Source organism: Centruroides sculpturatus, unplaced genomic scaffold (genome assembly GCF_000671375.1).
Source record: "Centruroides sculpturatus isolate CEXI.00-Female unplaced genomic scaffold, Cexi_2.0 scaffold589, whole genome shotgun sequence".
NCBI lineage: Eukaryota > Metazoa > Arthropoda > Arachnida > Scorpiones > Buthidae > Centruroides > Centruroides sculpturatus.
This window is the reverse complement of record NW_019384972.1, coordinates 64042-85444: the sequence shown is the minus strand read 5'-3', so window position 1 is coordinate 85444 and position 21403 is coordinate 64042. Positions and strand designations below refer to the sequence as shown.

General features: G+C 31.9%; 1 protein-coding gene across 1 annotated transcript in view; it reads right to left on the bottom strand.

The window, feature by feature from the left end:
• LOC111632628 (protein downstream neighbor of Son-like) overlaps positions 1-13145 on the bottom strand; it is a 35001-nt gene extending 21856 nt beyond the window's left edge. The window contains exons 1-5 of the mRNA XM_023377118.1: positions 13041-13145; positions 9647-9844; positions 9297-9312; positions 7931-8074; positions 6667-6843 (exon numbers count right to left, since the gene is read on the bottom strand). Of these exons, the coding sequence (XP_023232886.1) occupies positions 6667-6843; positions 7931-8074; positions 9297-9312; positions 9647-9831 (522 nt within the window). The 5' untranslated portion in view covers positions 9832-9844; positions 13041-13145. The remainder of the gene's footprint in view (positions 1-6666; positions 6844-7930; positions 8075-9296; positions 9313-9646; positions 9845-13040) is intronic.
• Positions 13146-21403: the final 8258 nt, after the last annotated feature.

Genomic DNA, 21403 nt, shown 5'->3' with positions numbered 1-21403 from the left:
AACGCTTTTTGCCCACGACTATAAATTAGACAGAGTTAGACAACCTAATAAATATGGTATAACAATTTGCAGGGCTTATCACACCAAGGCTTGGTGTGATAAGCCCTGCAAATTGTTATACCCTACTTATTAGGTTGTCTAACTCTGTCTAAAATATAGTTAATTCAAAGTTTTTAGTACATATATGAATAACTAGCTGTTACCCGCGACTTCGCACGTGTGGATTTTGCAAGCAAACCCCATTTATATCCAGTATTTCACAACCATAGTAATTGTTATATAACACCTACCACTGAGAATGATGAGAATTGCTCAAAATCAAACGAACTATTTTCAACTTGATCAATTTTCTGGAATGTTTACAATCGTTCTATAATTGAACCAATATGCAATAACAAATTTTAATTTAAAACGGTTCGAACATTTGGTTAAAAAATCGAAATATATAAAAATATTTATAACAATGTCTGAAATATTATCAATTTAATACACCTAAGTACTCAATGAAGACTAAACATAGTTGAAAACAAAAAAAATCACATCTAAAATAGTACAGTAGAAGCCATTCTTCAGGTTAAGCCTTAATCCTCTCTCTCTCCCCCCACGGGAGGAATTTTGAAAAATCCCTTCTTAGTGTATGTTTTTATGATGTACCCTAACTGTGTACCGAATTTCACCTCTTTAGGTTCAGCAGTTTGCTCTGGGCAATGATGAATCAATCAGTCAGTCAGGACAAGTAATCTTATATATTTAGATATGAATACGAACCGAAAAAGGAAGCAATATACAGCCATCTAATCACAAAACATAGATTTCAAGAACTATAAAAGCCACATGCTCTGTAAACTCCTGAAACATGAATGAAATTATCTATGTACCTCAAAGCCTGTTATCAGTGTGATTAACATCAAAAAACAAAAAAACAGACTTCCACAAATATTTTTGAACCTTTAATGGTTCTTTTCAGGAGGCAATGAATTTCCGTTAGAATGCCAATAGATAAGAACATTATTTGAAATTCTACCCGATGACGAGAACAGCTCTTTTTACAGCTCTTTGTCTATTAGCGCTTGCCATGCTATGGACAGATTTAATTTCCCTTTGTGGTTGATACAGGTGTTGCTGAGGCTGGATTTGTAGATATAAATGGCCTCCAACCACTTTAGATGTTCCGTGTATGGTGTGGTGAGGATGATTCTTGCCTGGTTAAAATTTGGCTCCGTCAGGATCACTGGCATAAACCACGGCTCTGGCCATTTATGCCAATGATCCTGACATAGAGCCGAATTTTAACCAACATCTAAAGTGGTTGGAGGCTATTTATATCTACAAATCCAGCCTCAGCAACACCTGTATCAACCACAAAGGGGAATTAAATCTGTCCATAGCATGGCAAGTGCTAATGGACAAAGAGCTGTAAAAATTCCTGTCAACTGCTACCATCTATAGTGCATATGCCTAAATGAGATGTCATCAGATAGCATGTGTTCGAATTTTGAACAATGTTCTTGTCTATTGGCATTCTATTTGTCGCCGCCAGAAGAATCGTTAAGGATTCGAAAACGTTTATGGAAATCTGTTTTTTTTTTTTGTACTTTGATGTTAGTTTCACACTGGTTGCAGGCTTTGAGGTACGTAATTAACTGTATTACAGTGTCGAGTAATATGGATTTGTAATGAAATTATCATGTGGTAAAAATGAAAGCAGTCAATCCAAGTATCCATTTGTTCAGATGAAGGTCCTAATGAAAGTTATTAATTCAATGAATATGGACTTATTCTGTAATAATTTCATGTTGGCAGTTTCAAGATCATCAAACAAGTAATTGTCCATTGGATACAAAAATAAAAGATTGATTGCAAAATGATTTCAGTTATATTTGATAATTTCCTGAAGAAAATAGAGTATACTTCTATTGATAGAAATACTTTAGCCAACAATAACATTCAATCTTAAGATGATTTTTGTATTTTTAATTTATTACATATCATTATCGTAAGTTAAGAAGGTTAAAATTGTTCATTAAAAATTTTTCTTTAGTTAAATTTTTTTCTTTTAAGGAGATACAAGAAATATATTCTAAATGGGTATCTAAAGAAAATATTAAATAATTGGTACAACCATTTCATATTAAATAGATATAAGGTGAAAGAAAAACAAGAAACCAAAAAGTACATATCATTTCCTTATATAAAAGACATATATGAAAAATATAACCAAATTCTTAACCAAAATTTTATTAAACTGGTTCCAACTCAAAATAATAGGTTGTCTGATCTGATGGTTATAAAAAGTATTAAAAAGGACCCATTAAAAGAAGAAGGCATTGTCTACAGACTAGTGCACATGTAGTATTCCAAGTTTCTATATTAGAGAAATGAAGAGAAAATCGAAAACCAGATTGTTGGAACATTTAGCAGCTGTAAGATAAAAATTAATAATTCTCCCATTTTTCATCATTGTAGTATTAATAACTGTAAAATTAACATTAATAATGTAAAAATTGTTTATAAAGAAAAAAATAATGTAAAAAGAAAAGTCAAAGAGTATTTTGCCATAATTATGCAAAATAATACAGTTAATTTAAATATGGGTGTGTTGACAGCTGCATGCTGGGAAAATTTTGTCGGATACATAGATGAAAACTCGTAATGGAAACCCATGATGGAATATTGTCGAAGTTTAATTTGTTTACTGAAAACCCTACTGAAGAGGCCTAATATTGTTGTCAAAATGCATTTAGGGGATGTACCAAAGTAATAAAGTGTTCTTTCTCTGCAAAGTTGATTTGCTTTTACCTTTTATTTTAAACTTTAATTTTATTTCGTTATTGATGTAATGTTTTAGAATTTGGAAGTTATCTGCCCTCCGTAAGTCAGAAAGGAAAGAAAATTTGATTTTTCGTGTATTTTCCTATAATACAATTAAGTAAGAATTGAAAGTTAATCTGATTCCATTGTTTTAAATACAGATAGCCCTTGGTTTACGCAGCAGTTCCGTTCCTACAAAAGCTGGCGCAAATCAAATTGGTGTAAAATGAACCCATATTTACAGTGAGGTATAGGGTTAGGTTCTACATAAGTGAAAAATAAGCAAATAATTTTTTTTTAATACAATATAATACAANTGAGTGGCGTCTACTTCAATTTGAGCGAGTTGAGAGTGATTTGACAGACTCAACAGATGTGAGAATTGATTCTTATTGGAGTCAGTATTTTAAATTGGTTGACTCCCTTGGGAATGCAAGATATCCCAGTGTAACCAAATTGGTGAAATCAGCATTGACTCTCTCTCATGGCAATGCTGATGTGGAACGGGGATTTTCGATTTCACACCGCGCACTACCTCCTGATAGAGCATCAATGTCAGAAAGAATGCTTAATTCACTTTTGATTGTTAAGGAGGGACTAAACATGTATGACCGAAGCCCACACCTTGTACCTATTACAAAGGATTTACTGAAATTAGCTGCCTCAGCACATAGAAATTATCAAGATCAATTGGAAAATAAAAAGAAGTTAAAAGAAAAAGAGAAACAGAAAAAAAGTGCAGAAGAGGAAGCACAGAAAAATTTTGAAGAACATCAAAAGAGAGGAAAAGATGTCAAGGAAAAGATTATGGCACTGCAGCAGAATTTAAAACAGAAAAAAGTAGAAGAAAGTGAAATACACGAGACAGGCCAGGTTTTGTTAGAAGCAGCAAACAAAAAACTGGAGAAGGCCATTAATAGCAAGAATATGAATGAAATACGGGCAGCACATGTCATGCTTGTTAGTGTTAAAAGTGTTCAAAAGCAAGAGGAAGCAAAAAAGAAGGAAGCTGAAAACATCCAGAAAAATCTTAATAAAATTTTTGAACATCATCTTTCATGACTGATTATTTACAGAAGAAGCCAAAGACTTATTAAGTATTCATGGTTTACTGGAAATATTACAGTACAGTAATACCCCGAACTTACGCGATAGATGGGACCGAGCGATAACCGCGTAAGTCGAATTCGCGTAAATCGGGGTATAATTTCGCAATTTGTGTAAAGTCGGATGTATGCAAGCTAATAAATGTTCTCGTTAATCTTTTCTTGTCATTTGATTCGTTCACGGTTACAAGAAATCACCACATAGAGTCTCTCGAGTCTCCGTAGATATAACAAATACAGAAATACTGTAAATAACACAAAATAAATTGTAGCTATGTGTCGATTCCGCGCGACACGTCCGAACATGTAAGCTGAACAATAGTGTGGGGGGAGTGAGTAATCGAGAATTGCGTGGCGCTCAAACAAAAAACGAATCGATGAGATTTGAAAATCGCGTAACTCCGGGTTCGCGTAAGTCGAGGTAGCGTAAGTCGAGATATTACTGTATATAGAAAAAGTTTTAAAATGTATTTAACCATAACAATAAAAAGAAAAAAACTTTTACTGCTATTTTGCTGAGTTTTCCTTCCATGTTTTTACTTTGTTTTGTCACTACAGGTAGCTCTCGGTTTACACTGCAGTTTCATTCCTACAAAAGCCGGCACAAATCAAATCAGCGTAAAATGAATCCATATTTACAGTGAGGTATAGCGTTAGATTCTACATAAGTGAAAAATAAGCAAATAATTTTGTTTATTAATACAATATAATGCAAAATACATATAAATTTAATTTTTGAAATGTATTTTATCATAAAATAAAGTGAAATGTTTTTATTAAAAAATTTTAGTTTCGGATCTCTTACATTCTTCAGAAAAAAGTATCCATCTTTAATTAAATTCCTGATCCATCAGAGCGATATTCTGTAATTTAGTGATGAGTTCCAGAGTGTTCGAAACGATGTAACTATATTCTTTCATGAGCTCCTCAGAAACCATTTGAAAGAATATAGTTACACCGTTTCGAACACTCGGAAACTCACCATCTTTAAACTGTTTACATTTTTGNTTTTATTAAAAAATTTTAGTTTCGGATCTCTTACATTCTTCAGAAAAAAGTATCCATCTTTAATGAAATTCCTGATCCATCAGAGCGATATTCTGTAATTTAGTGATGAGTTCCAGAGTGTTCGAAACGATGTAACTATATTCTTTCATGAGCTCCTCAGAAACCATTTGAAAGAATATAGTTACACCGTTTCGAACACTCGGAAACTCACCATCTTTAAACTGTTTACATTTTTGTTTTCTTTCATTGAGAATTTTGGAATATGGTCGAAAGGATGCGATGATGCTTCTTTTTACATTCACACTTTGCTCCCAATCATTGTCTAACTCACAAAGTTCATCCGTCAAACTTTTCATAGTTGAAAGGATATATTAACCTGACGTAGAACTACAGACGAGTTGAGACACTGATTGGTCGACCACTGGTCACCGCAGTGCACATATAAGGTCAGTTTAAGCAGGAAAATTGAAAGTGGCTAAGGAGAGATATGTATCGTCTGACTGACAAGTAGATATTGTCTGGCCAACAACAAGTAGATTTGTCTCACTAACGATAGTTTGTGATTGCCGGAAGTGCTACTGCATCATAAGGTGTTTTCCTGAATGAACTGATACGGGATACATTCANCTCTTACATTCTTCAGAAAAAAGTATCCATCTTTAATGAAATTCCTGATCCATCAGAGCGATATTCTGTAATTTAGTGATGAGTTCCAGAGTGTTCGAAACGATGTAACTATATTCTTTCATGAGCTCCTCAGAAACCATTTGAAAGAATATAGTTACACCGTTTCGAACACTCGGAAACTCACCATCTTTAAACTGTTTACATTTTTGTTTTCTTTCATTGAGAATTTTGGAATATGGTCGAAAGGATGCGATGATGCTTCTTTTTACATTCACACTTTGCTCCCAATCATTGTCTAACTCACAAAGTTCATCCGTCAAACTTTTCATAGTTGAAAGGATATATTAACCTGACGTAGAACTACAGACGAGTTGAGACACTGATTGGTCGACCACTGGTCACCGCAGTGCACATATAAGGTCAGTTTAAGCAGGAAAATTGAAAGTGGCTAAGGAGAGATATGTATCGTCTGACTGACAAGTAGATATTGTCTGGCCAACAACAAGTAGATTTGTCTCACTAACGATAGTTTGTGATTGCCGGAAGTGCTACTGCATCATAAGGTGTTTTCCTGAATGAACTGATACGGGATACATTCACTGGCACTATGGATTCATTTGCCATTTATTGGACTATTAAGTTTAATAACTTGACTCGTGGGTACCTAAACGTTTAGTATTTTAATATTAATTTAATGCAAATGTATACATACCCAATAATATTAAACAGAAAAAATAAATACATTCAATAAAAATCTTTGTTTTAACGAATGTACAATGTCGCGGCTTGGTAAATAAGTCAATACTGAAATGAAAATCAGTCTAGCATAGGGAAAATCGGGGAATTACACCACAAAACAGTGAATTGCACAGTGGCATTATTATGAATCAGCGTAAATTGAGCCAGCGTAAACCGAGGGCTACCTGTAGTTATTTTTGAATATTTCTTAATATTTCTACAGATTATATTATATATTTCTTCTATGATATAGAAACATATTTGTTATTTAAAAATTTTTTATATACATATATTTAACTTAAGAAATAAATTTTGTAATTCTATATATAATTTCTTTTATATACACAATATATATTGTAATTCAAAGTCCTCTTACTTTTCCTTTATGTTGCTCAAGTTCCAAACAGCGAGTAAAACTTGTTGTACCACTTGCTTCTTCTACAGTTTTGAGATTTCCCCGCCAAGGAAATGGTTTAGTCGACATAAAACGAACTTTTGTTTTTAAGCTCCAGTCTACAGGAATGCTATTAATCCATTCAGATTTATTTTCAAACTAAAAAAAAAAAAACAAAATATACATACATACATACATACATATATAATAATATATAAAATTTTTAAGTAAGTATATGTATATATATATACTTACTTAAAAATTTTAAAATATGGATTAAAAAGAGCTTAATTTCATAAAATCAATTATAAACTTAACATCTGCCAAATTATAAACTTTAATTTCAAACTTTAAATAATAATTTTTGTTGTTTAAACTTTATTAACTTGTTCAGTAAAAGATAAAAAAACTAGTACTCATAACATCCATCAGCACATTTCCGTGCAACCCATCCAAACTATGAAAACACACACTGTTATTCAGCACTATGAGTCACCACTGGAGAAAAAATATTCCCATATTTGTACTGGCTGGAAAGTAAACACTGGACAAAAATTACCAGTAAAAAAAAAAAAGCGAGAAGAAGATAAGGAAGTACCACTTTAGCCTGAAACTATATGTTTTGAGGATACAAGCCAAAGACCAAGGAAGCAGTGGAACCAAATTAAAACCTACATCTATCACTGCTAGTCACTGACTCTATAATCCATCCAGTATCATCCAGTAAAATTGAAAAGGAGATCTTCAAATTGTCGATATTTGTTTTACCACTATGTTTATGTTTTTTGTAAAGGCATTATTTACTTTATAAACTCGCTCTCTCTTTTGCACACATTCAAAGAAAGGAATGTATTTTTCTTCTAAGACATAATAAGTATATTAATTAATGATTAAATTGTGTGCATAGCCATTCTGTCAGGACACAAGTAACAGTCATCATTAATAAATGTGTGTTAATTTAAATTGAGGTTTACAGAGCCACTCAGGCTTGACTGGATTTTTGTAAGAACCAAAACAGTGGACCTCACATGTCTTATACTTCATCTCTGGGGACTTGGATCTGGAGAAGGGGGAAAAAGACAAAAATTGAAAACTTCTAATAGTTTTCTAAATATATATTGGAATAATTTATATATATATATTCATTATTTGATATTTATATTCTTTGCAGATAAATGAAAATTCAGTTTAATTGTAGCAGAAATGAATTTTAATTTTAAGTGTTTAAAATTAATCTTATACAAACCTTATTCACATTATTTAATAATGTATTCTTTGAACTTTTTACTTCTGGTGGACCAAGGACAGTATTTTCATCCAATAAATCTACAGTAATTGAAGTTTGAGGAGATATTCCTGACAAATAATCTTTGTAAATATCCATATTTTTCTGATAAAAAATTTTTTTAAACATTAGTTTATATACTAATTAATTTTTGTACTTCAGAATGTATCAAACGCATACTACTCATGTTAAGGATAATAATGAAACTCCTGAAGAAGAATCTGACCAGATATCTGATGTAAAGAAAACTTTCTCAAAATCCTTCAACATGATCTTTACTTTCGATGACACTTTATCTTAAAGTTCGCTGCAAACAAGTTCTGTAAAATATTTCCTGCCTTTTAGAACATAATTTGGAACAACATGATTCAACAATCGTCGGAACCCCAATCCTTCTGTGTTGAAAAGGTAAATCAGATAAAGCTATCATTTCTGCAATTAAATAGTCAATTTTTATTGATTTGGGGTTTNTTCTACGTAAAAATGGTGGTTATAAAATTTAACAAATATATTTAAAATTTATATATTTTAATGTAGATTTTAATTGTGTAATTATCAACATGTAAATGCTTGAAAGTGATCATACACAAATTACAAAAATTATTTTTGATATATTCTTATTTTATATGCTGGAACTTTTTGAACAGCTCTTATAGGTTTAAAAATTTCAAGCTCGAATAAGTAATAAATTCCCAACATGGATTTTTATTCCTGAAATCTTTGATACTTAAAGCAAGTTTGAATTTTGATCTAAATTACCAGTTGAAAATCAAATACTTTATTGTAATTTTAATTTTTTGTATCAAGATGAAATTATACTCTTCTCTTCAGCTTCCTACACAATTCTTCCAACTGTCTAACTGCTTCTGATTGTTGTTGACTTTCCTATAGTAAAAAATGATATCCTCCCCTTGTGACTATTCTTACTTTTTTACAGATGAAGAAGGGCCACTTTATGAAAGACAGCAATCATAAATTTGAGAGATAGAAATAAAAACATATTCAGAATTACATTTTCCAATTTATTGAAAGGTATTTTATTTTAACCTAGTAAAAAGTAAAAATCAAGAAAAGGTATAAGTAAATTTTCGTATGGTGTTAAGACTAACAAACATAAAAATAAATAAATGGGAGGGGGAAAAATTAGATTATATAAGACAGTCAGGACCTGTCAAATAAAATGTACAAGTACAATACATGTAAGTACAAAATGTATAACCAAAGTTTTTCTGTATAATGTAGGAAATATGAAAAATTACAATATGTTAACCCAAAATGACAACAATGCTATTTAACTTTACTATAACTAATTTCATACAACATTTACTTTAGCAACAGACTTGCTATTCAGTATCATTATTTTTAATGGTTGATATTCTGACAATTTGCTAATGTATGGTTCCTTAATAGATGCCTAACTTTTTTAATTGCAGAGTATAATTAATGCTCATTGAAACGAGCAAAACATATCACCATTATATAAGAAAACAGCATTGTTTAATTAAGATTCTTTGCTTGTATAATACTATTCTTTATCTGTAACACAAAGCTAAAACATTTCATTATTATTACACTTTTTGGTTAGTTATTTTACTGTTTGTTTTTTATAATTAAAAGTTGTTAATATATGTTAATATAATTTAACAGAATGAAATTAATAATATTTATGAAACGTACCTAAATGGATTCACATGTTTTTCTTCTATTATGCCAATTTCTTGGCTTGTTTTTAAAGGCTGCGTTTTATTTATGTCAATGGTTTGAAGAACATTACTTGTCATTTGAAGTTGTCTTCTTGCTTTTTTATGCAGTCTTAGTACTTCACATGGTTTCAGCCAAGGTGGAGAATTTGAATCAGCCATTATGTAAAAAGTTCTACAGATATTAATAACAAATTATAACAGATTAAAATTTAATTTATGATAGTAACAATTTGAAATTATGGTTGATTTATATATAACTAATAGTTATAGTGAATTAAATTATCGTATAATATATTTATTTAAAGTTTTACATATGCAAAAAAAATTCAATCTAACTCATTCCGTAAACTATTTAAAAAATAATTTAATGGTTAATTACTTAAATATACATACAGTACATAATATATCTTGATGTAGAAATTTAAGTTAAGTAACTATTAAAAAATTCTGTTCTGTATTATATATAACTACATTGGTTGAGTAATAAGAAAACACCAAGTATTTTTGATTATACACATTTTGATTAATCAAAATCTCTTAAATGACTTATATATTTATCAAAATCAAAACTTTTACAATTCAAACAAATCCTAGCCCAATATTTAATTAGCCAAAGATCTAAAGTTAGATTTATTCAAGGCAGCAACTGTTCTAATTATTAAAAATCCAATTATATAATTTAGTCTAAAACAGGTAGTTTGAGAATGAACTATCCCAATGTGTTTGCATGAATCCCAAAAGGGAATCAACTCCATATTCACAGATTCAAGTTCTTTCTTCTCATCTTTCCTTCAAAAAACTTTTTAAATTTAGTATCTTGTCTTAATTTATCTTGGTATAAGATGAAATTTAATCATCTACCTCTAGGCCAAATTTAAACTTGATTATTAATAATTCACATAGTTATAGCTTGTGAATAATCTGCTTTTAGATCACAATTCTTTACAGTATTATAAAACAAACTGTGCTAAATTTTTACTATTACAATTGAATTATTTCAGCATAATGAAATCTGATAAAACCAAAAAATAGCAATTTTGATAAAAAAAACAAAAATATAATGTAACAATTTTATGTTAGATATCATAAAATATTGTATTTTATCTACATATTTAATTTAATAGCAAATTTAATAATGGGATGACTATTGATAAATTAATCCCACTGAATCCAAAAATAAAAATTAAAGACCCCGAGTCATCTAGAGGTCAATCAACTTGTTTTAAAAGTTAATGAACTTTTAAAACAAGTTTTTAAAATATTTAAATGTTGTTAATAATTATTGTTAAAATAATTATCATCAAATATCTAACAGGACACACTTTTTAATCTTAGTTTATCAACTTCTCATTCATCTCAGTTTCCATAATTCTAACATTTTCATCATTATGTTTCTTCTTCAACTTAAAAAACTATTTTACAAAGATATTCATTTTGTAATGTTGTAAACATTAAAATTATATATTTCTTTGAATAGTTTGTGCTTATTTATTTGACTGTTTCACATTCAAAAAAAACCAAATCCCCTTTATTGATAAATCTGACATGATTTGTCATTTTATAAAATTGGCTCCACAAATTAATCAGATTAGTAATTAGGCAATTTCCAACCTGAATCTTAACCTATGTGTAGAATGTTGAAAATGTCCTAGCAAGATTTTCCATTCTCTAGCCCAGTGTTTCTTAACCTCTAATGAATCATCGCCCCCTTCAATAAAACCGTTATGTAGTATCATCCCTTCACTACAAAATTCCGATGCCGAGGGACAAGGCTATCACCAAATTCGCACTGCATCGAATAGACTAGTGATTAGTATAATATTATTTGTTTAATTATTGTACGATATAACGAATAAAATATCTAATTATTCTTAATATAATGTTTTACTATATTGCCCAGAAAATTGTTTTTTGCACCCCCAAAATATAAATTGTTACTAATTGCCCCCTCAACATGGAAAAATGCCCACATAGGGGTGATATTACCCCCGTCGAGAAACACTGCTCTAGCCACACTAATCTATAACCAAATGTACAGTACACTACATCAGAATCTTCTCTAGCTAGAGTGGTGCTAGAGTAATTCTATCAAGACTTATATTGTTCAGTTACACTGGGGTGCATGTAAAGAACTTTCATCACATCTTTGGAGTAATGGCAAACTTTTTTTTCTGAAGGTGGATCAAGATTGAATTTGAGTAATTAAAAACAAAAACATACAAATCTTACTTTGACTTTTTAATCTATATGACAAAAATAACAATGCACACTATATAGTTGTAAAGATGATGATGTAATTATAACAGAAACAAATATTTTGTCTAATAGAATATCTTCTATTATTTATTTGATGATAATTTTTCTATCAGAAGTTCAAAATTAGTGGTCTTTAAAGCTTTTTACGACAGCTTTAAGACCCCTACTTCACATTTCACGCGCAAAGTTTTAAATTATCGAATATTTTGTTATAATTTATAAAAAGTTAATACCTCGTAAACATTAGGTACGCGTTCTCGAAATTGGGGTACGAGTCGCCGTCACCAGTCTAGGCACCGGTAAAGTCTATATAACACAAACTCGTCGAGAACAAGACGACAAGCCGCCACGGCCACTACGGTATAAGTAAATAATAAGAAAAAGTCGACAAAACACCATCCGCAACTTCCTCAACCGAGCATTTATCTCAAGCCTTTTGTACCGCTTTCGGGTAATTTCCACTCCGAAAACATTTAAAAATTCCCACATTTTTCGAGGTCCTAGCTTTTTTGTCCCCGGCACCCTAATCCTTTAACAAAACCTTCGATAATATTCCAGAAACATTTCATACCGTCAAGTTAACAGCAGATTAATATCCTCTCCGTCGGTGGCACGTCATCCCACGAGCAAAAAGGGCAATCGTCCGGGCCCCTCCGCCGACCAATCTTCGATATATTTCCTCCGAAGAAAAATGCCGGAAGTCCACGCCATATAGAAGAACCCCTAATTCAAATTTTCCAGCTCCCACCAAGCTATAACGCTCTACTGTTCTCTGTTCCACACGCGACATCTGCCTTCACCGAACATTTTTTTACATACACCAAGTGGAACCTATATACAGCACAAAAAGCTATTTGGACCAAGACCTAGACAAGTGTAGCTCGTGTCGTGTACATCGCGACTCTAGCTAGATCGCTACAATCCCGGCGACAGCGAGAAACTCTCTCTCGAACAGTAACGACCATTTTAAAGTGCGTCATAATTACAGGAGGGTAATCGCATATAATTTGTACATTTGAATTTAAATTTCTTTAAAGTACAGAATTATATTAACCGATAACATCTTTACACTTTCAACTATCGCACGTTGAAATAAATTTAAATATATTTACCCGTAAAACGATATAAATCTCCTCCAACTACATTTTGTACTTTCCGCCAAATGACGCCATCTGTTTCTTTGTCGTCGAGACTATCTCGACCGTTATCGATAAAATTTTGGAAAATAGATATATTCATTCTCTTCTATTAACATATATTATTTATTTCATTTTAAAAGATTATAATCATTAATTTTTAATAACTTCCTCAATTTATAAATTATTTTATTTATTTATAAAATTATATAAAACTAACCACGTTAGAAATGGAACTTGATATTATTTTAATTTTTACGTACGCAATTTTTTACTTTTAGCTTAGGATTATTTAGTTAGAAGAAAAGATTTTGCACACCTGTCGAAACTCGATTTACCAGAAACCATCTGATAATATGCCATCATAGGGAGCGCGTCTCTCACTCCCAGGCCACCCAATTCGACGAAGCGACAGTCTAACCGCTTTGGGGAATCCGAGATCGAATCCGGACGGATCGAAAAATCTCCAGGAATTTTTCGAGTAGCCCGACCGGATATGTCGATCCCCGTCCCTCACTACCCGACCGCCCCATTGCGGGACTGGCCGAACCCAATAATGGGCTCTCAAAAAAAGGCCCTCTTAATGCTCGCAGGGCGGAAAAAGTTTGTTTGTTTAGTTATTTAAGTTACGTTCGACAACGCAACACTTGGGCGATATGCCTAGGGGGAATGCCTTCCGGGGGATCTTTTTTAAGGGTAACTGGTCCCCGTTCGAGCGTTAAGACGTGGAGAAAACCCGGAAAATTTCACGTGCCAGCCCGTCCCGGAGAGGCGCAAACCCAGGACCGAACTCTCAGTGTTCGGGGAACGGAACCGCTCGGCCACTGGTGGGCCCGTCACGAATTACGGATGCGATCGGTTGTTGAAAGAGATTGATATGATCGATGGATGATCATTTGACAAAAAGTTACCATCGCTTAGTATCTTTTTATCTATTTTGTGAAATAGTAATAAGGATGCGATTACAGATTGCATCGATACAGATAGTCAATAGCCATAGCCCGATTATAATAGTCTTGTGATATTAATCTATCTCGAGCAAGCAGTAAAATGAATTATCAAAATCACGTGGTGTGTCCGATTCAGACAATACTTTATCTCTCTCTCATTAAAATTTATTAATTAAATGTAACTATACATTCTAATTCTCTGCTTTTGAAATTATATGGGAATAATGTTTATTAAAAAGTAAAATATGTTTATAATAACACAAGACATGTGAAAATTATAAAACGTCTAGTATAAGGCATTTTCATTATATTGCGTCCTCACCAAAAGAGAAGTTTCGAGTTAGCTCGGAGCTGGTTCACAACTACTGTATTTGACCATTCCGCACTGAAATTGAGAATCTAAACTGCAAACTGGTTCGCTATTAAAGTAATTAGTGATACCGAAGACGACTGGTTACTTACATCTACTTTACTGTTATAATGTGTGGAAGTTCTCAAATTTCTAAACTATAATAGCGTGGAATTAATCTCTTTTTTTTTCTTCTATTATTACATTCTGCGTGGCTTGTATTCCATAAAACCAGATGTTGTTCAATTAAATCTATTGTTCTTTCAACGATGTACACGATGAAAAATTAAGACGATATTATCTAGCAGCGGTTTTCAACTACGTGTACACGAACCACTGGGTGTATCCAAGAAGGGCACGAGTCTCTAGGTTACACGGAAGGCTCGTGGTGGTACGGGAGTTAGAAAAAGGACGAGAACCGCTGATATAAAGTATATGTTAAGCATGAAAATAATATAGCATGTATTAATTTAATAACAGTATAATGTACTTAATTAGAACTTAATATTTACGTTTATACGTGCTAAATAATCAAATTCAATATTCAAATAAATAATTCCGAATGATTAGGACTTCCATATGACAACTCAGGTGTCGTATAGGAGTCACGCTCCATATCCGAGCCCATACGATGTACCGCACTTAAACACACGTATTTTATATTCAGATCGGATACTTTTCAAAGCCGAACTATTCAACCAAATACTATTTTAGTTGGGAAGAGGATAAAGTAGAGAGATAAAGATAAAACACAATAAATATAACATTTCAAATCGCAGATATTTAAAAATATTGTTATTTATTCCTTTCCGAAACAAAAATAACTTATAAAATGATCTTGAGCAAATATTATTTATCAATAAACACAATTCAAGAGTGTTTGTTTGTTAAATTATGGCAACGCAACACGTGGGCGATCTGCCTAGGAAGCGGATGCCTTCTGGCCTGGAGGGTTTTTTTCTTTTTTTAAGGGAAACTGGACCCCATTTCGGCGTTACAGACACGAAGAAAACCCGGAAAACTCCACGTGGCCAGCCCGTCCCGAACTCCCAGTGTTCAGGGTACGAAGACCGCTTGGCCACTGGTGAGCCCAATTCAAGAGTGATAAATTGTAATAAAATAACATTAATGCTTTTGTATTCATAGGAAGTGAGCGCTTTGGTTGGTCGTTATAAATACTCCCAACTTTGCCGAACATGCTGCGCGTTCTCTAAATACACTACTTTGTGCAGCAGCCAAAAACGACGTACTTCAATGGCAAGATTTAATTTTTAACTTTTAATTATTACGTATTATTTTTAATAAATGGTTATTATGTAATCATTTATTAAAAATAAAACGTATATAATCTTTATTATGGAAGCGATGTACTGTACTGTACCTACCTTATTCTAAGGCTTAAAGTCAGCCTTCTGTTTCGAGCAGTTGCAAATAAATCAGCTGATATTCGGCCGAATATTCGGTATTCGGCAATGGTAACATTCGAATAAATATTTGGTATTCGGCCTAGAACCTCTATTCGGTCCATCCTTAATTTAATTACAAACGTTTTACGCTCGACACGAATTGGAATATCCTCGATAGTACTTCTAATATATTTATACGATCAAGTTTCATTTCTGTAATCACTTCTAATATTTGTAAAATTACTTTCTTGAAATATATGAAACATAAGCTTAACCATAAAAATCTTTGTAATTTTCAATTTTTACAGTAATTAATGATGTACAGCACCGACGAGCATCTATTTTGGATGCTGGCCTCCATAGAACTTTGTACACATTTTCTTAGATTTGTAAGCTTTAAGCCTGCAGAATATCACATATTTTTGCAACCAAAGTACTTTAGGTACAAAAATAATATATGCTAATACGAAAACTAGTAATATATAGTTTATTCTCATCTTTTCACTAGTTTCATTTAGTTAAAATGCTCTTCGTCACCAATATCGGCCTAACTAATGGACGAATTAATAAAATCACCGAGCACTCGGTCGCACCATTACTGATCTGGCCGAACCCATACTGGGTTTGCTAAAAAAGGTCTTCTTAGTGCCAACGTAGCGGAAAGACTTAAAAAACCTCACAGATTTTTAATTACAAATGGACCCAACCCTCAGTGGGGTCGGTTTACGTGGTCAAGAGACAGTAAACGACATTCTAAAACAATACGCTGGTGTTAAATTGTGGGATCCGGATTCGAAACCGGATCCTAAGGATAATTAATATAGGCCTACTAATAATTAATTTTTATTTTCATTATATTCAATAAAATATTATAATCATTATAAAATAATTTTATATAGGAATAAAAATAAAATTTCTTGAATAAACCTTTCAGCAGTGTTATAAAAGATAAAATTCTTTTCTTTACGCCGTCCATATTTAACTTAGGAATAAGAAAAAACTTATTAAATGTAAATAAACTTCACGAACCAATTTGATAGAGCGGAATATTTTGCAAATTTATTTCGCTAAATTAACGCTTGACTAACATTCGACAGAGAGAAATGATAAATATAATTTTTCCTTTTGTTGTTCATAAAACGAAATTTATAGAAAACTATCCATTTTTTTAACTTCATTTTTTGCATTTAACTCAGATTTGCATCATTAATCATGAAAGAAAATGTTGGCACATTTCTCATTCCTATCGTACATAATCGTTTTATAGTAGGAATGTATCCGAAACAATTCTTATATTCTGTACTTCGTCTTAATTTAGATTCGTGACAAAAATATATTTAATTCTATTGAGATTTTCACTTATAGAAACGTATCAACTGTTTCGTTTAATTATCTGGAATATACATAAATGTCTTCATTAACAAATATCATCATAAAGTTAACACAGTGGATTCTTGATATGGTGACTACCCCATATAATAATAATGTTGGTCTGCTATTCTTTACATACTGTACAGTATATATAGACAAGTCTTGAGATAATTAACGGTTTAGTTCAGTCTTTCGAAGGTCTACTGTATTTATATACGAGTTCTATAGTGATTTAATAGTCTGAATATATAAAATCGTTTTGTCTTTTATTTTTAACGTAATAAATATATTTATTAAAATAAGAAATAATTTAGATGTATTAAGTCATCCAATTTTCACGTATTTATGATTTTTTCGAAATATTTACATAAGGCTGTATCGATTAGCGAGGGTCGGACCATCAGTCTGTTCTTAATTGAGAATCCCACCCGTGAATCTGAGCCCCAATTTTACGTGAAAATATATTCGGTGCTTTGCTTTTTTAAAATATTTGGATAAATTTGAATTTAAAAATTAGTATTAATATGTTTTGAAATATTTATGATTTATATTTCTATATATTTTCAGAATTTCGCTAGCTTTTATTTTAGGGCCTAGCCGAATTCGTGATGGGTCTGGTAAAAAAGGCCTTCTTAACCCGCTAGTAGCGAAGTGGATAAAATCCCCGAACACTGGTAGTTGGTTGTGGGTTCCAGGGTTGGTGGAGTTTTTCGGGTTTTCTTCGTGTTTATAACACTTAAACAGGGAACAGTTTTTCATTCGTCCTTTTTTTTTCCTGACCCAGTGCCCGTTAACGTATGTGCACACCGGGCAGTTGTCTGGGAGCCCCACGCGAATTTATGCAAAGACCAGAATTTAACACTAATTTTCTGCCGGTTGTGCAGGCAGTCCCAGTGCGCTGCTTTGCCTAGTGTCCTACAATGCTGTACCCGGACCTGTCCTATTTTTGTGAATTATGATAACCCCGTGTAAACCTAAACAATATTTTTGTTCTGAAATAGGGAACTGAATTAGATTTAATAAATGAATGTGTATGTCTCTGATTTCGTGTATTATAAAAAAGCTCTATCACAAAGAGACTAGACGCTCTTTTGGCTCGGGTCTCAATCTGCGAGAAGCCCTAATTATAAACTATCTATCAGAAAAATACAGAAAAATAGATGCGACATCTGACTATTAATTAGTTATTCGAGATTAAAGAAATACTACTATGATCAAAAAGTATCGGGAATAATTCATCTAAATTTCGCATGTTCAAAATTCTTTACACACAAAACAAGCGTTTTGTGTATAAAGAATTTTTTCGCCGGCGATTTTTCAAAATGTCTATTATAATTTGGCAAAGAACGTGCATCAATTTTTCTTTTTGCAACAGAATTGCTGCTAAAACAACGAACAACGAACAACACGTCGCTCAAGTCCGAGTTTTGGTGCTCCATGATCGTTGTTTAACAATTACGGACATTATTGAACACGTTCCAGTATCATTTGGATCTCGTCAAACAATTCTAAAAGATCATTTAACTCGCAGCACGTCGCTTCTCCAGAAACGTTGAAAAGATTTTTTTTTTTCAAAAACAACAACCTCGTTTTCGTGAAGCAATTAGAAGAAAACGATCCGATTTGTGGCGAGAAAACTCTTGGATTTTGCACCTCAATAATGCACCCGCTCGCAATGCTTTCGTTCGTGAATTTTTAGCCAAAAATTCAACAAATACGGTTCCGCGAGCTTCGTATTCACCCGATAGGGCACCGCGCGACTTTTCCTGCTTCCTCGAATAAAATTTCCGCTTTGTGGTCACCGTTTCAGTCGATTGATGCCATAAAACAATTCGCAACGAGTCCCGAAAGGGTTTCGCGAAAACGGCTTTAAAACACGTTTCGAGAATTGGATTAAAAGTCGAAATAAGTGTATTGCGGCGAGGTAGCTTACTTTGAAGAATACGAAATAAATTTTGATAAATAAATTCAAATCTTGCGTTTTATCGAACAATTCCCGACGCTTTTTGATTACAGGGGAAATATGGCGATTTGGTTCGGTTTATTTGTTTACGGCAACGCGAGGGTTGCCTCCCGGGAAGACTTTTTTTCAGAAACTTGCCCATATTTAGGTGTTACAAACGGGAGGAAACTCGGAAAACTCCACGTGATCAGCCCGTTGGCTCGGTGCGAACCCACGACCGTCTTCCAGTGTTCGGTGGTTTTGTCCTCTCGGTCACTGTTAGACATGGCGATATAAAATTATCTGAATTAATTGAACCAAAAGTTGGCTATTTTCACGTTTAGAAGTTGAATTATCTGTTAACGGCATTATAACGTTATTTTAGTTTATTTTAAACTTGTATGTAAATAATTTTTACATAAATTACTCGAACAATGTACTATTATTTTCTCTGTATAAAAATATTAATAAATTTGGAAAAAATACAGTTTTCATACAAACAGTAAATAACGAGTTTATCTACCATATAAAATAGAACTAACAAATTAATCTATGTTAGTAAAGTTTCAATAACGAAAGATTAATATTGACTATTTTTATTGAGTCATTCCATGCCAACTGTGCAAACACATGCGACTAAATATCCAGATGGTACAAAGCGCTGATTGGTCAGCTGAATGACGTCAACCCACCAAAGTACTGTATACATTATATTTTGTGGTCGTCAGAACGAATCGTGACGATTATTTTTTTGAACATTTAACTTCATACTTGATCTTTACACACCTCTGAACCAAATTATACACAATAGATCATTTTAATAGCGCGATTAGTGTTTTAAATTTACGTGCACAGATAATAAATAACAAAATTTATACTTTGTTACAGATATTATTCATAAAAAGTTCGAGAAAGGATGAAATTTATAATTAAGACGAGTCAGAATATTCTTTGAATTTGTCATATGCACTTAATATAGTTAGACGAAACAATAAAATTAACTAAGTTTTGTATACCTCTGAAAGAGAAATTTTCACAAATCTTGCTTAACAAATTATAAAGTTTAAATGTAAAAGTTGTTGAACACTTTTGAATAAAGAATATTTTACATAGATTAAAAAACAAAAATTCTGATAAGAGTAATGTTTTAGTTAGAATCGACAGTTCTTTCTGTCAATAGACATTTTGTGCTTTTGAATGTCAGTTCAAAATCTGTGTGTTAAGAAACGACACTTTTCAAATTTACAGAAATTTCATATATCACTTCCATCACGGATATATCTGTAAATATGTTTAATCAAATTTGTATGACCATTTTTCAAATTAAAGGTATAGAATTCTTGTATAAATTATTTAACAATCAATAGTACTGTAAGTATTTAAATTCTATTGAATATAATAGTTATATATGTTTTAATTAAATAAGAATTTCCATACATTTCATCGTGGAAATTGTTTATCGATATGTGTCAGGAAAAGGAATGTTACATTTGTACTGTAATGTTTTCGTAGTAAACTATTTTTTTAATCCTTTTTATTTTTTGTTAAAATAATATTACCATACTAATGAATAACTATTTCTAGATGCCTCGTATGTGCTGTGTACCTGATTGCATTGCAAAATATATATCCAGTGTCTATATTTAAGTTTTCACAGGATTTGATTCGAAAAGCAAACCAATGAATTAGAGAATTTGTAGAAAAAATAACTTATTATTTAAAATGTTTTAACAATTATGGATTAAAAAGTATGAATTATGTTTAGGTGAAAATATATTGTTAACTAATCTGCATTTCCACTTAGCATATTCTGTTGTTATATAGGCCTATATATAAAACATTAAATACACGTTTCTGTAAGGTTAAAAATACTGTATTGTCTAATAAAGAATGTAAAAAAAAAAACATAATTTGCAATTTACACTTGTTGTTTTTGATTATTTTATTATTGTAGTAAATGTACAAAAATGCTTTATTGAAATGAAAAACAGATAAAAGTTACTTCTTGATGTTTAAAACACTTACAACATTAAAATCTTTGATATCATGTATTTAGTTTAATTGAAAATTTTGCAATAATTTTAACATTAATGTCAATACACACAAGAGCTAGTGAAATTATAAATAAGTGCCTTTTATCGAGTTTTAGATGAAATGTCTATAATTATAACGTCTGCCCGCTCTCAAAACTCTTACAAAGTTTAGGCTAATTGATCAACATTTCCAGTAGGTTGACGTCATTCAGCCGACCAATCAGCGCGTTGTGCCATCTGGATATTTAGTCGCACGTATTTGGACACGGCTAACTTAAATATAGACAC